We start from the raw sequence: 12,784 nt of genomic DNA, 5'->3' as shown, positions 1-12,784 counted from the left end.
ATTATTTATTAGAGCTAAATATTTTCATATAAAGATAATGACAAATTGTAAACACAATGACGTGGTTGAAATATAAAAACAAGAAAACCAAATCATGCATTCTGTATTTAACGAATGAATATTGACTTTATGAAATTATTATTAAAACTTATAAAGCAGCACATCACTGAACTCTTATAATCTAACGAACTAATATAGGATTTATATGCACAAAAGCAAAATTTTGCCGCGGCTGTGAAAAAATTATACACACATTTTTTTTGCCCATTTATAATCCTTTAAAACTATAAAGATACAACCGTTATAATACTAAGTGCTGAAACTGAAAGCGCGATATAGCTTGCCACACATTGTCTTCTTTTGAAATCGCTATACTATTATTGGCGACTAGACAGAACCTACAGATAAGATTTCCATTTACTCCATGAAAAAGTTAACCAGCTTGTTAGCGGGCTTAGACATTTTATGTCCCTCACAAATTAAGAAACAAAAACAAAGTTACAAGCTTTAAAAACATTGCCAAATACACACTAAAATATACATAAACGGTTACGCAATTTAACTAAAGCAAATGCTAAACTTTCGTAAAAGCCATTAATTGTGAGCTAGTTTATTAAAGCTAAGCGAGCTGACCCTTTATAACAAAGTAAAAAAAGGCCCAAACTGGCCTAGCTGACCGGTCTGTTCTCATGCAGCACTTTTGACTATCCAAACTAGAAGTAATGCAATGCATTTACAGGCTACCTTGTTTCGGATCTGGCCCGATGTGGACACTTTGCGGATCAGTTTTTGCGGGGAGCCGGGTTCTTGCTCCAGTTCGCTATCTGAAGATTCTTCTAAGCACCTAACGGCGGCCTTTCCCCCGGCCGCTACCGCCATCATTGCGATCGCTCCGGGAGCAAGCGAGTCGAACTACAGTGAATCGGCGCCACCAGGCGACCAATGCAGCGCAACACTTCAGCTGCCATTACTACGGACATCGCTTCCGATGGAAATGGGGTAAATCACTGCAATTAGTCGGACCTAAAGGACTCTATCGCTCTATAGGGAATTAAACTAATCGAGATAAAAACGGTTGATTCAGGTGCTGTCTACCGATTTCAACAGTTGTTTAATTAGGTTTGCTTGAAAATTGTTGTATGGATAGCTATTACTCCAATAGTGCTTACACTTCGAACTGGGCATTCAATGGAAGCCGGCCTAGATGCACCATAGATTTTTATAAACCACATAGAAGCCGCTTGGCCACTGCTGTTCATTGAAGCAATGCGTAAATACAGCCACCATCTTGATACGGGGTATAGGCACTCTTCATTATAATACATGTCCGTCTATAGAAGCAAAGGCTTTTATCCACAACTAAAATGAAAATCATGGAATTTTCAACCGATTTTCAAATTGTTTGGTTTGTTACGAGTGTCATAAATGTATTCATGATATAGAACACTTGGTCAAAATTAGAATGAACGTTTTCATATTCACGGTCTAATATAGATAGTAAATGGCTACCATGAATTTTTTAAATAAGTGTTCATTCGTTTGAAATGTCTTCAGTGTATTATGTGCTAAAAAGTTTTTTTAAGTTAAACGTTATTCCCTATTTAGTTTTATCGTTTCTTTCATAAGAACATCCATAAGCAGGACAGGCGTCCGGCATCTTCCATTTGTGACGTATAGTAGTACTGGTCAAAACCCCGTCACAAGATGGCGGTGGAATTTACGCATGATGACAAGACAAATGCGGCACTATGTATATAATATCTATGTAGCTGCACTTACAGCCGTATATTTGTATTGTTCTATTTGCTTCACTTTAGATAAAAGTGTCCGCTGAATTATTTAAATGTAGGACTAAATGTAGTCTAGAGCCCTGTATGAGGGGTAATGCTGCTTTCACTAGATTCCCCCTGCTACTCTGATTTTTTTTAATTGCATATTAAATATTTCTGACATTGGAGACTAGCTGTCTAGGGTGTGATTTGCCCTGCCTTCTCGGAATATCACACTGGCATCAGTGTGAATAGATGTTTAATTTTTTCTTATTTTCTTTATGCCACACTGAATCCATGACCTGCCAGCTGTTCAGCTTCTGTCAAGTTGCAGGTCCGAATTGTCATTGTCCGTTTGATATTCCACTGCATGAAAGTCTAGTTTGTATCTTTTCAATGGATGATCTATTTTCCAGTTTAATTTGAATTGTGAATTCTGTAAATATTCGGGCAATTTAAGGATTGTACATATACTCTACATTTTTTTGTGTTTGTTACATGCCGTAAGAGTGTGCTAGGTGCCACAAGCGCTGTGTGTGGAGACAGAGCTCCCAGGATGACATGATGCCAGCTCTACCCAAGACTGGGCAGCTGCACGTCGAATGTCAATCCTCAGTGTGTCATCAGTCCCGGATTCCCCATCCTATATAAGGACCGCAAATGCTACTATGGATGTACCTTGGTACCCGTGCTGGTTTTGCTTTCACTTGTGGTTTATGCCTTGCTCTGTTCTGATTATCTGTGTATGACACTGATTTGTTTCTGGTTACTGATTTTTGCCCTACCTCTGGTTTTGGTTGTCTACCTTTTTCATTTGCCGTTTTCTGTGTACTTATTATTGACTATGATTAAGCTCAGTCACTGCATGGTTTTGGTGTTTGTGAGTATGTGCCGTGACATATGTATTGAATAAGGAGTGACTGCCATTTTCTTTGATTCTTTGTGTATGTTTAGCTAGGGAGATAGCATTAGGTCATTGTCTTTTGATTCATATTCCTTTACAGGTAAATTAGTAGTTTGCAGGTAAGTAGTTGCTGTTCAAATCCTTTGAATGCCAGGAGTGATCTTACTCCATTGGTCCCTTGAGCAAGGCCCCTAACCTGCAATTGCTTCATCCTGGGTATAACATTAATCTACATCCAGACCTGTAAGGAGGTCCTCCAGCTTACAGGGAAATTTGGGGGATGGTGGCAGAATTGGCACGTCAGCCGGCGGAAAAAACTTACAATGGTTCATTTGGACTAGTGTGGTGCTGAGGTATCACACTAGAGCTGAGACAAGTATTCGATGTAATCGACGATGTCGATTTATAAAAATGCGTCAATGTGGAATTTTAGCGTCGACGCGTTGTGTAAAACTTTGTAAATGTTTTATAACTACAATGCTTAAGCTAAACGTATTGTAAGGGTGCACGTTAAGGCTTTCCTTTTAAGAATCGCGCAATAAAACAGTCTGTTAATAACTGAAATTTACTGTCCACCTGATGATCTCTTCGCCATTCAAGAGCTACAATATTTTATTTATTGGACCTACGGCATGGTATTTATTTCCAATACAGAGTTATTCCGCTAATAAGCTGGCTAGTTGTTTCACTGCTCGCACCATTAAAAGTATATCAATTATAGACTGAATTCCGATATAGTTTTGTCTAATATCACTGGTGCCAGCAGTGCCGCACTATTTTGTAAGGCATGCACTGGCCAATCATGTAGCACTTCTCATAAATATTAATGAGACATCACCTACCAACCCTGCTAAATGGAAAGTTGCCGCCCGCCACGCGTACGAGGTAACATGGCTGCGTCTACCAGCAGACCTCCAGAGCCTCTGAAGAAACACGCAGCAAAGAAGTCTCGTACATGGTCTTTCAAAGTTTGGGAATACTTCAGTCATGACACCTTTTCTGCACCTCCACTTTAGCTGACATTAATGATGCTGTTTCAGCCATTTTACATTTTCTGTTTACTTATTCCGTCATGTAAGAGTGAGACAAATTATCGTGTACCTCTTACACACCGTAGCCTAAATCGTTCCTTGCTCACTGAAGTAAGCTTAACTATAAGCTACCTTTGCTAGTGTTTGTTAAAAACATGTTTCTCTAGTTATGAAATCATTCCATGTTTTAGCATCTACTTCAACATTAAAGTCAAATTTGTGTACTGAAATAATCAAGTAAACACTATTGCAATGATTAACTTCAGTCACCAAGTATTAAAGTATGTGTTCTAAGGGATCAAATATTTATTTCCCTAAATAAATGACAAATTGGTTTGCAACTGTTACATAATGATTGTTTCTTGCTTGTTTTGTTAATAATCTATCTTTTGCTGTTTAAATAAACATACCAGTGAAATTACATACTTCTCAGTCCTTTATTAATGGGTCAACTTAAGAATTCAGCAAGGGGTCAAATACTTATTTCACTGTACTCCTGCCCTCCCCAATGAACACCTTTCTCCTCAGTAGGATGTGTAAACCACAGATGCATCCAAGATATATCTACTGCTTAGGTCAGAGAGAAACAAGCCTCTCTATTTTTGGGGTGTGTAAAAAATGAAGGGGTCACTTTTGAATTTGGGTTACCTGTGGTGTCTTAATATGAATGTGTTTGTACTCTGTGTAGTGGTTATGGTGGCATATGAATAGTAGCACATTACATTTGCATGGACTACATTTCCCATCATTCCCTGCCAGCACGCACTCAAAAAACAGCAAATTTACACACAGTAGTTTACCGCAAAGGTCATTTATTTACACCAACATCTTCATGAACAGTGAGGTACCCACTGCTTCAGCTTCATCCATACTTCCATAGCAAACATAGAACTGCACGCAAACATGCCCACAACTCTCACAAATTCACACGCAGTTTGCTGCTTTCTCTGGTCCCTCGCCATAATGGTTCCCTGCAGAAGCGTGCGTCATAGTGGGACGGTTCCCTAATTGCCAATTGTGGAACAAGGGAAGGAGATGCACAGGGGGGTGAGTGAGGTCATGTGTATTATTGTTTTGTTATGCAATGTTTGTTCTGTTATTTGAAATGTCAGGGAACGTACGCGGCTAAAGTCCAGCTATTCTGTTTTGTTTGGTAGTGAAAGTATGTATTGTTCATATGGTCCTCAAATTTGTTTCCTCCTGTATTTTTGGCCTGTCTGAATTAACCTATTGAGAACTGGTATATAAGAGGAGAGGGCTAAAGTAAGGGGGTCTTTTTCTTTGCGGCCTAGACTCATTGAATGCCAGTATTGGTGGTGATGGCTTGCCATAACTGTGCAAAGCAAATAAAGTTGCACCTACTTTTTGGCACTGGAGCTGCGCATTGTTTCTACCTCTCTGCACGTCTGGGTGTTCACATCCCCTTAAATGAGGTGGGGACCTATCCAGCCCCCCCCCTTTTTTCACAGGGTGAAAGCACTGACAAGCAATAATTATAATAATAGTAAGATACCTCTCCTGGAGCCGACACCTTATCTTGGAGGAGGGGTTTATGTGTTCCAATGATCCCAGGAGCTAAGTTGCCTGGGGCTTTATGCCCCTGGTAGGATCACCCAAGGCAAACAGGTCTTGGGTGAGGAACCAGATGAAGTGCGGTTCATTAGACCCCTTATGATGAGAAACAACATGGATTCACATTTTCCCTTGCCCGGACACGGGTCACTGCACCGCCCCCCCTGGATCCAGGCTTGGGGGTGAGGCTTGATGGCGAGCACCTGGTGGCCAGGTCTACACCCATGGGGCCTGGCTGGGAACAGCACAAAGAAGGTACGAAGGTCCCCCCTCCAATGCGCTCATCACCTATAAGAGGGGCCAAAGGGGTCGGGTGCAATGGGAGTTGGGCAGTGGCTGAAGACAGGGACCTTGGCGGTCCAATCCTCAGCTGCAGAAGATAGCTCTAGGGACGTGGAATGTCTCCTCTCTGGCAGGGAAAGAGCCTGAGCTGGTGCACGAGGTTGTGAGGTTCCAACTAAATATAGTCATGCTCACCTCGACGCATGGCTTGGTCTCTGGAACCAGTCTCCTTGAGGGAGGTTGGACCCTCTTCCACTCTAGAGTTGTGCTGACCAGGGTTGGGCATGCTTATTGTCCCATGGCTGAGCACCTGTGCATTGGGGTTTACCGTGGTGGATGAGAGGGTAGCCTCCCTTAGCCTTCGGGTGGGGGCACAGGTCCTGACAGTTGTTTGTGCTTTTGCGCCAAACGGCAGTTCAGAATACCCACCCTTTTTGAAGTGTTTGGAAGGGGTGTTGGGGACTTCACTGATCACGTAGGCAATAACAGTGAGACCTGGAGAGGCGTGATTAGGAGGAACGCTCCCCCCGATCAGAACCCGAGTGGTGTTTTGTTATTGGACCTCTGTGCTCGTCACCAATTGTTCATAATAAACACCATGTTCAAACATAAGGGTGTCCATATGTGCACTTGGTACCAGGACACCCTAGGCCGCAGTTCAATGATCGAATTTGTGGTTATGTCATCAGACGTGCGGCCACATGTATTGGACACTTGAGTGAGGAGAGGGGTGGAGCTGTCAACCGATCACCACCTGGTGGTGGGTTGGCTCCACTGGTGGGGTAGGAAGCCGGTCAGTCCTGGCAGGCCCAAGCATATAGTGAGGGTCTGCTGGGAATGTCTGGCGAAATCCCCGGTCAGAAGGAGCTTCAACTCCTACGTCCGGCAGAACTTCGCCATATTCCGGGGGAGGCAGGGGACATTGAGTCCAAATGGGCCATGTTCCATGCCTCCATTGTGGAAGCGGCTGACCAGAGCTGTGGCCATATGGTCGTCGGTGCCTGCCATGGCGGCAATCCCCGAACTCGCTGGTGAACACCAGCGGTGAGGGATGCTGTCAAGCTGAATAAGGAGTCCTATCGGGCCTTTTTGGCCTGTGGGACTCCAGAGGCAGCTGATGAGTACCGGCGGGCCAAGCGTAATGTGGTTACGGCGGTTGCTGAGGCAAAAACTCGGGTATGGGAGGAGTTTGGTGAGACCATAGAGAACGACTTCCGGACGGCTTCGAAGAGATTCTGGTCCACCATCCGGCGGCTCAGTGCAGGAAAACAGTGCAGCACTATGTTTATGGTGGGGATGGTGCGCTGCTGCCCTCAGCTCGGGACGTTGTGGGTTGGTGGCTACTTTTTGTCACAGCATCTAATTGAGAAAAAAAGAACAACTGAAATGCTAATGTGAAAAAAAAAAAACAAAAAGGAGGTTGTCCAAGTGCAAAGTATATAAATTCCTGGTCCGACATTGTAGCTTACAGAATGTTAGTGGCTGACTGGAATAGACAGGTGCGTGTAATATCTAAACATCACAGACGTCGTTTCCCAAGTACAAAGGCATGGATTCGTATCTGACCGCTGTATAGTGTCATTCTACTCTCCCATTATGACAATGACACCTGTCAGTGAATAAGGAGTACTTCATCAAAGTGCTGTACTCTTTTCTAAGGTGACTGTTGTGCCTCTGAAGTCATGTGTGTACTGAAGAAACTGCACAACACCCAATGGTCTGCATAGGGCTACAAATATACCCATGCATGTACACTGTCACGATCGAGGGTTGAGCCGACAGGCGATCGTGCGGGCAGGCGTGCAAGTACCAGACAGAGAGCAGGGTAAACTGAGGGTTTAATGGGGGTAACAGGGACTAGAGCCGACAAACCACACTAAACGCACACGTAACCACAGGAGATCCACAATGACGGACAAGGGGAACAGGTCAGACCAGGACTTAAACATACAAAGACCAATCAAAGGAAGCGGACAAAGCTGGAGACGATCAGGGAAGTACACGTGGGTAATCAGGGGGCGTGGCACACACGAGGAGCGGACAAGCCAGGCATGACATACACATACAAGGGATAATGATTTATTGTTATTATTTTGGGGTTTTATTCTTTTCTTTTTATTTTATAAGTAGTAATACTCTTTTTTTACTATATGTGGCAAAGTGTACCATATGGCACAATGACCACTGGTTACACAATATCCTTTACCAAGCAATACACACTAACTGCATATTACAGGGGTAGGCAATCTTATCCAGAAAGGTTTTTTTTCAAATAACCGTTCGATCAGTTGTTCAAACCCACATGTGTGAACTCTTCAGTTGAGCAGTCCTCTACGTACTACTCTAAGTGCTGAGTATGAAGTTAAAAGTATTATATTATACGATGACAGAATAGAAGAAAAATTTCAGCAGAATGGATTCAACAAAGTATCAAAAATATCTTTCAACTAAATCAGTCCCTTCTTGTGACTGAAAGTGACTGTATTTGGACAGACGAGCATTGTCGTGAAGAAAAGCATTAGTAGCGTTTTAATGAAAACGTTACCGTCACATTTGTGACGAATTACATGAGGTTGTGAATTATAACTTAAGGTCCGAATGTAAAAAGCCATAATAAACAACTACTTTGAGTTTTTTGAGTTGGTTTAGGGTAAGAGCAGACTTGTTCACTCGCCTAAGTTACCATGGTAGCTCAGCAGGGATTCATTTAAGACACGTTGATGGAACGGAATTCCCACTTAAATGAGCCAGACTACTTTGTGGAATACCCCCCAGGTCTCTTAAAAAAAAAGGTAAGGGTAGTTTACGACAAATTCAGACTGGTGGGGAAGCCTTTTGGGTACTGAAATGTATAAATTCTATTATCCTAAAGCAAGTTGTACGCATTTTTAAAAAATGTTTTTAAAATATACGATGTACAAATTTTATTAAATGAGTTATTTGTTAATATATAACTTGAACTGTTTTTTTATTTCAAAAGTGAGTTGTACAAATGATTTGTTACATGTATGCAGCGCGATCGTGATTTTCAAAAAATGAAACATACATTTTATTTTAATATACTGATTAAAAAAATAATAATTGAAACATTTTTATTTAAAGAATCTGTTTTTTATCAACTTTTTATCCCTGAGCGACATGGGGAGATTAAAAAATTTAGAGGTACCGTTTCATCAGTCTTTTTTGAGCCACCACTGAGGGGTAACAGATATGAGAGAGGTTGGGTTTGATTACTGTTTAGAATTGCCATTTATGCCAATAATTGCTGGGGCAAGTTCTTCAGGGATAACCTATTTCACCAGTCACTGTTTCACTGGCACACCTGTTAAGAAAAGTGCATGGTGTTATGCTTCCTACCAGCCTCTTTATGTCAAATTATGCGAACAGACAGCCGAAACTGAATTTACAGAAGGACTTCCTAACAGCTGGGAAGATGATCGAGGGGCATTTTCCCCCAGACTCTTTGATAATTTTTGATGATTTGATGGACAGTGCGTCAGAAAACAAATTCCTAATTGAAACTTTTACAAGGTTCAGACCACCGTCAAATCTTGGTCATCTACCATGTGCATTATATACTTTATCATATATCATATAATAAATCATATATTTTTCATTTTTTAAAATGATCTATATAAAACAACACTGGAGATTCCAAACATACCACCAGAGGGAGGCCATGTACCACCAGGGGTATGCATACACAGTTTGAGAACTGAGGCCTTAAATACTACTTATTACTGTCTGTGTGCTGCACACTACAGAATGCAATTCAAAGTTTTAGAGCAGCAAATGTTTCCTTCACAGACAAACATTTTTTTAGATGCCTATGAAGAAAGCCACCCACCCCACACACGACGATTTAAGAGCCACATGTCCAGAAGGGTTCCGACTTAGAAGGGGCATATTACTGGGGTCTCTCCCTGTCCTCTTTATGCTGCACCATTGACTTAATACTAAGCAATGTCCGAGCATCTCGGGAAGTACCTTCTGACCCTTAAAGCATTACAAATTTTAAAACGTGAAAGAGTTTACCAGGCTGATCTAATGACATAATTTTGGCTTTCTCCAAAATCTGTCTCAATCTTATGTGAGGTTGAATACCTTTAACAGTTCCTCGATTTAATGAACTTAAGAAGCAGAAAAGCCTGATAAAGCTTTTCGCCTGTAAGGCAAACAGCATCATGGAAAAACGGAAGGCCGCACTCCAGAAAGGAGATTTTTATTACCGCTGCTGTCAGTGGCTCTGCCATTCATCAGGCCTGTGCACGACTAAGGCTAACTAGCTTTTTTTTACCATGAGTGAAGTCAGGAAGATGTTTTTATTGACCCCCCGCAACAACTCCGGTTACTGACTCAGTCAGCGACCCCTCAGATCATCGGGGAATCGGCCCAGGGTGAACTTCAAAACCAAATGCACAGTTTACCAGGCATGAATTTACATGAAAAAGTAAAGAGATACTACCAATTATTGCAGAGGTATCTCAATTTAGTCAGGAAAGAGGAAAGTCTGGGGCATGAAATTATCCTTATTGAGCAAAACGGAAAAATGACCAAGGAAATGGGTGATGCAGAGGAAAAAGAGACCGATGGGGCAACCCCTGCACCTACCAACAAATAGGTGCAGGAAGTTCAGCAAGTGAGACCTGATGCCAGGAAGAATGTGGCGTACATCATGCAGAAACTTCTGGATTCAGACAGCTAGTGCGTTGGAGCCAATCGGGTGAACTCATCATCAGAGATCGACCCATTAATGGTTCACATATTTTGGATTTGATGAAAAGTTTCTCAGCAAAAATCCGAGGCTGTTGGATATCCCAAAGGCTGTGAACCTTTTTAAAACATAATATTGGAATGAAACATCCTCCTCTCGCCCATCTGTAACATTTAAGCTAGGAAAGCACTTAGTGACCTTAAACACTACGGGAGAAAGGCCGCAACAGGTGGCATGTCAGCATCCCCTGTGACAAAGAAGCACAAAAGACACAGAAAATTTCACACAGACTCAGGGCCCCATTTGTGGGTACCCCTCACACACCCTGAGATTCTTCCCCAGAATATCATTTATGGCTTTCAAAAGGTAGCCCTTGTGCTCAGTGAATAGATTACAGCTATTAGAATTCAGTGATTACAATGTGTGTGCCAGGATCGCGGTTGCGGACGGGCAGGCGGGCAGGAAGGGTGCAGGGAAGGACGAGGCAGGAAAAATAAGAGGAAAACTGGGGATTTATTAAGGGGGAAGATGGCTACGGAAAGGGCAGGACGGAACAACAGCATTGACATCAACTAACATCAATGGCGGATAAAAGGCAAGGCAAGGCGTGGACTCAAATAGACAAGACTGGGCGAAAATAATAGGACACAGCTGGGCAAGATCAGGGAAGCAAACGTGGATTATCAGGGGGGCGTGGCACACACGAAGATCGGACGAGCCGGACATGACAGTGTGAATGTAAAACACTTGTAACAGCAAAAAGATAGTTAATAAAGGAAATTTTGTATTGAAAAAAAAGCATTTTTTTCTTTTTTTCTGTATCTTCATTTATCTAACAACTATAACACTCTTTAAATAGTTTCAAGGATAATACATTTTGCTGCTTTGAAACTTTAATGATATTAACATGGGTAATACATTGTGAATATTTCATAACTTGGATACTAGATCATTGTTTTTCTTGAAATCATCAGAGTACAACCCCATAGTGTCTTGAAATGAAAGTCCCATGAAGTGGTGGTAGAGGAAAAAGGTGACATGGGCCCTGTATGTGGAGGAAAAGTCGTTTTTGAACTTGACATATTATACCATATTTTGGTAGTTTCCCACCCTAAAAAGCACATAAAACTTTTATGGTAGTAAGGGGAATCGGGTGGACAACTGTAAGAATTCCATGTTCAGGCTCCAAAATTATTCTGACCCATTGTTCACCCTCTCTATTTCAATCGTAAGTTTTCCCACCAGGAAATGGGCCATCTCTCCCTGTAGGAGGGTAATAAATCACTAGGTCATATACCCCCGAAAGCATCCCCCAGAATGGGGTGCAATAGGCATTCCAGCTGGTGAATCATTATTAAAAATCCACCAAAACCTGTCTTTTGGAGTTTATTTCAATCATGCTGTCGAAGCAGACGTAGATGATGAGACTCATGATTCGAACCTTAAATCCATGTTGATGACAGATGAGGGGGCATCTCCATCCAGCTTGTCATCTCAGGAGAGAATGAGATGAAATAGCGAGTAACCATTTTCAAAATCCTCAAGGTTAATGCATAGCACCGAATCCCTTAAATGCCTGTTTGTAGCCAGAAAAAGGTTGCAAAACTCTCTGATCAACTGCCGCACGTTAAAACAAGGTTGGAACGGTTTGTATTTGGTGACCATTCACAGAGAGGCTCAGAAATTCCCGGTCATGAAGTTGAAATCTAATGGGGTTTCTGTTTCTCGTCCCATGAATGCGGCGTCATCCACAATCCCCAAACGATGTAGCGTGACAAGTTACCCAGGAAAATGTTGTCCTGCAGGCAGATCCCTGATTGTGCTGGTAATATAATTTTTAATGACTACCCTGCTTATAGGGTACAGGGTATTTGATTTCATAGGAGCGGCTGAGTGACCCAGTGAGACTATGGATGCGACGTCCACTTATTTCCACAAAGAAACTGGCCCTCGGTATTTTCAGTTCAGAATCACCGTTGTTTCTGAGACTGGCCCTTACAAAGTTTAAGCGCATGTCCAAATTGTTTAAAAACATTCTTTTTCTACAGAATGCCGGGTGCTTACAGTATGCAGCCTCAAGTTGTCCATGCTATCGAAGTCCACTCTGACGTCTTTGTACCAGAGCTCAGCGGAAAACTGGCTTTGTAGCATATCTTTAGCTAAATTGGGACAGGGTTTCAATGATTGACCTGTACAGGTATGTAGCTGATGAAGAACTGATCAGAACATCATTCAGGCTCAGATTCATCTACACGAATATATAGTTTAGTGGGTACTCTATAATCCCACAGGGTTCCACGTCCGTCAGGGTGGCTCTGTCTACTCTAATGATCCAGAGCCTTAGATATAGCAATGAAGAGTTCAGGTCCAAATAGACGTTGCCTGACCCCGGCATTAGGAAATCCAAAACATCTTGATCGGTAATGGAATTTAAAGGGTTGATTCCTACATAACTGGTTTGATCTAGGAAGAGTTGCATCATGCAGGCTACAAATGGGTCCAATTCTGATTT

At 42.2% G+C, this 12,784-nt stretch overlaps 1 protein-coding gene and 1 long non-coding RNA gene across 6 annotated transcripts in view; one reads left to right on the top strand and one right to left on the bottom strand.

Moving 5' to 3' along the window:
- LOC125711306 (diacylglycerol kinase delta-like) overlaps positions 1–1,151 on the bottom strand; it is a 118,240-nt gene extending 117,089 nt beyond the window's left edge. For 2 of the 5 annotated variants that reach the window (XR_007382987.1, XM_048980091.1), the window contains exon 1: positions 745–1,150. Coding sequence is in view for 2 of the 5 variants with exons in the window: in XM_048980091.1 (XP_048836048.1) it covers positions 745–882 (138 nt within the window). In the remaining 3 variants the exon portion in view is untranslated. Of the gene's footprint in view, positions 1–402; positions 416–744 lie in introns of those variants that run through there. The other 3 variants (XR_007382986.1, XM_048980090.1, XM_048980092.1) reach the window with 3 other exon arrangements.
- Positions 880–4,125, top strand: LOC125711326 (uncharacterized). The gene is made up of 2 exons (XR_007382994.1): positions 880–999; positions 2,278–4,125. It is a non-coding gene; the product is annotated as an uncharacterized LOC125711326 (long non-coding RNA).
- The last annotated feature ends 8,659 nt before the right edge of the window (positions 4,126–12,784 follow it).

Source organism: Brienomyrus brachyistius, chromosome 17 (assembly GCF_023856365.1).
Source record: "Brienomyrus brachyistius isolate T26 chromosome 17, BBRACH_0.4, whole genome shotgun sequence".
Classification (NCBI taxonomy): Eukaryota; Metazoa; Chordata; class Actinopteri; order Osteoglossiformes; family Mormyridae; genus Brienomyrus; species Brienomyrus brachyistius.
This window is presented reverse-complemented; position numbering and strand designations above follow the sequence as displayed.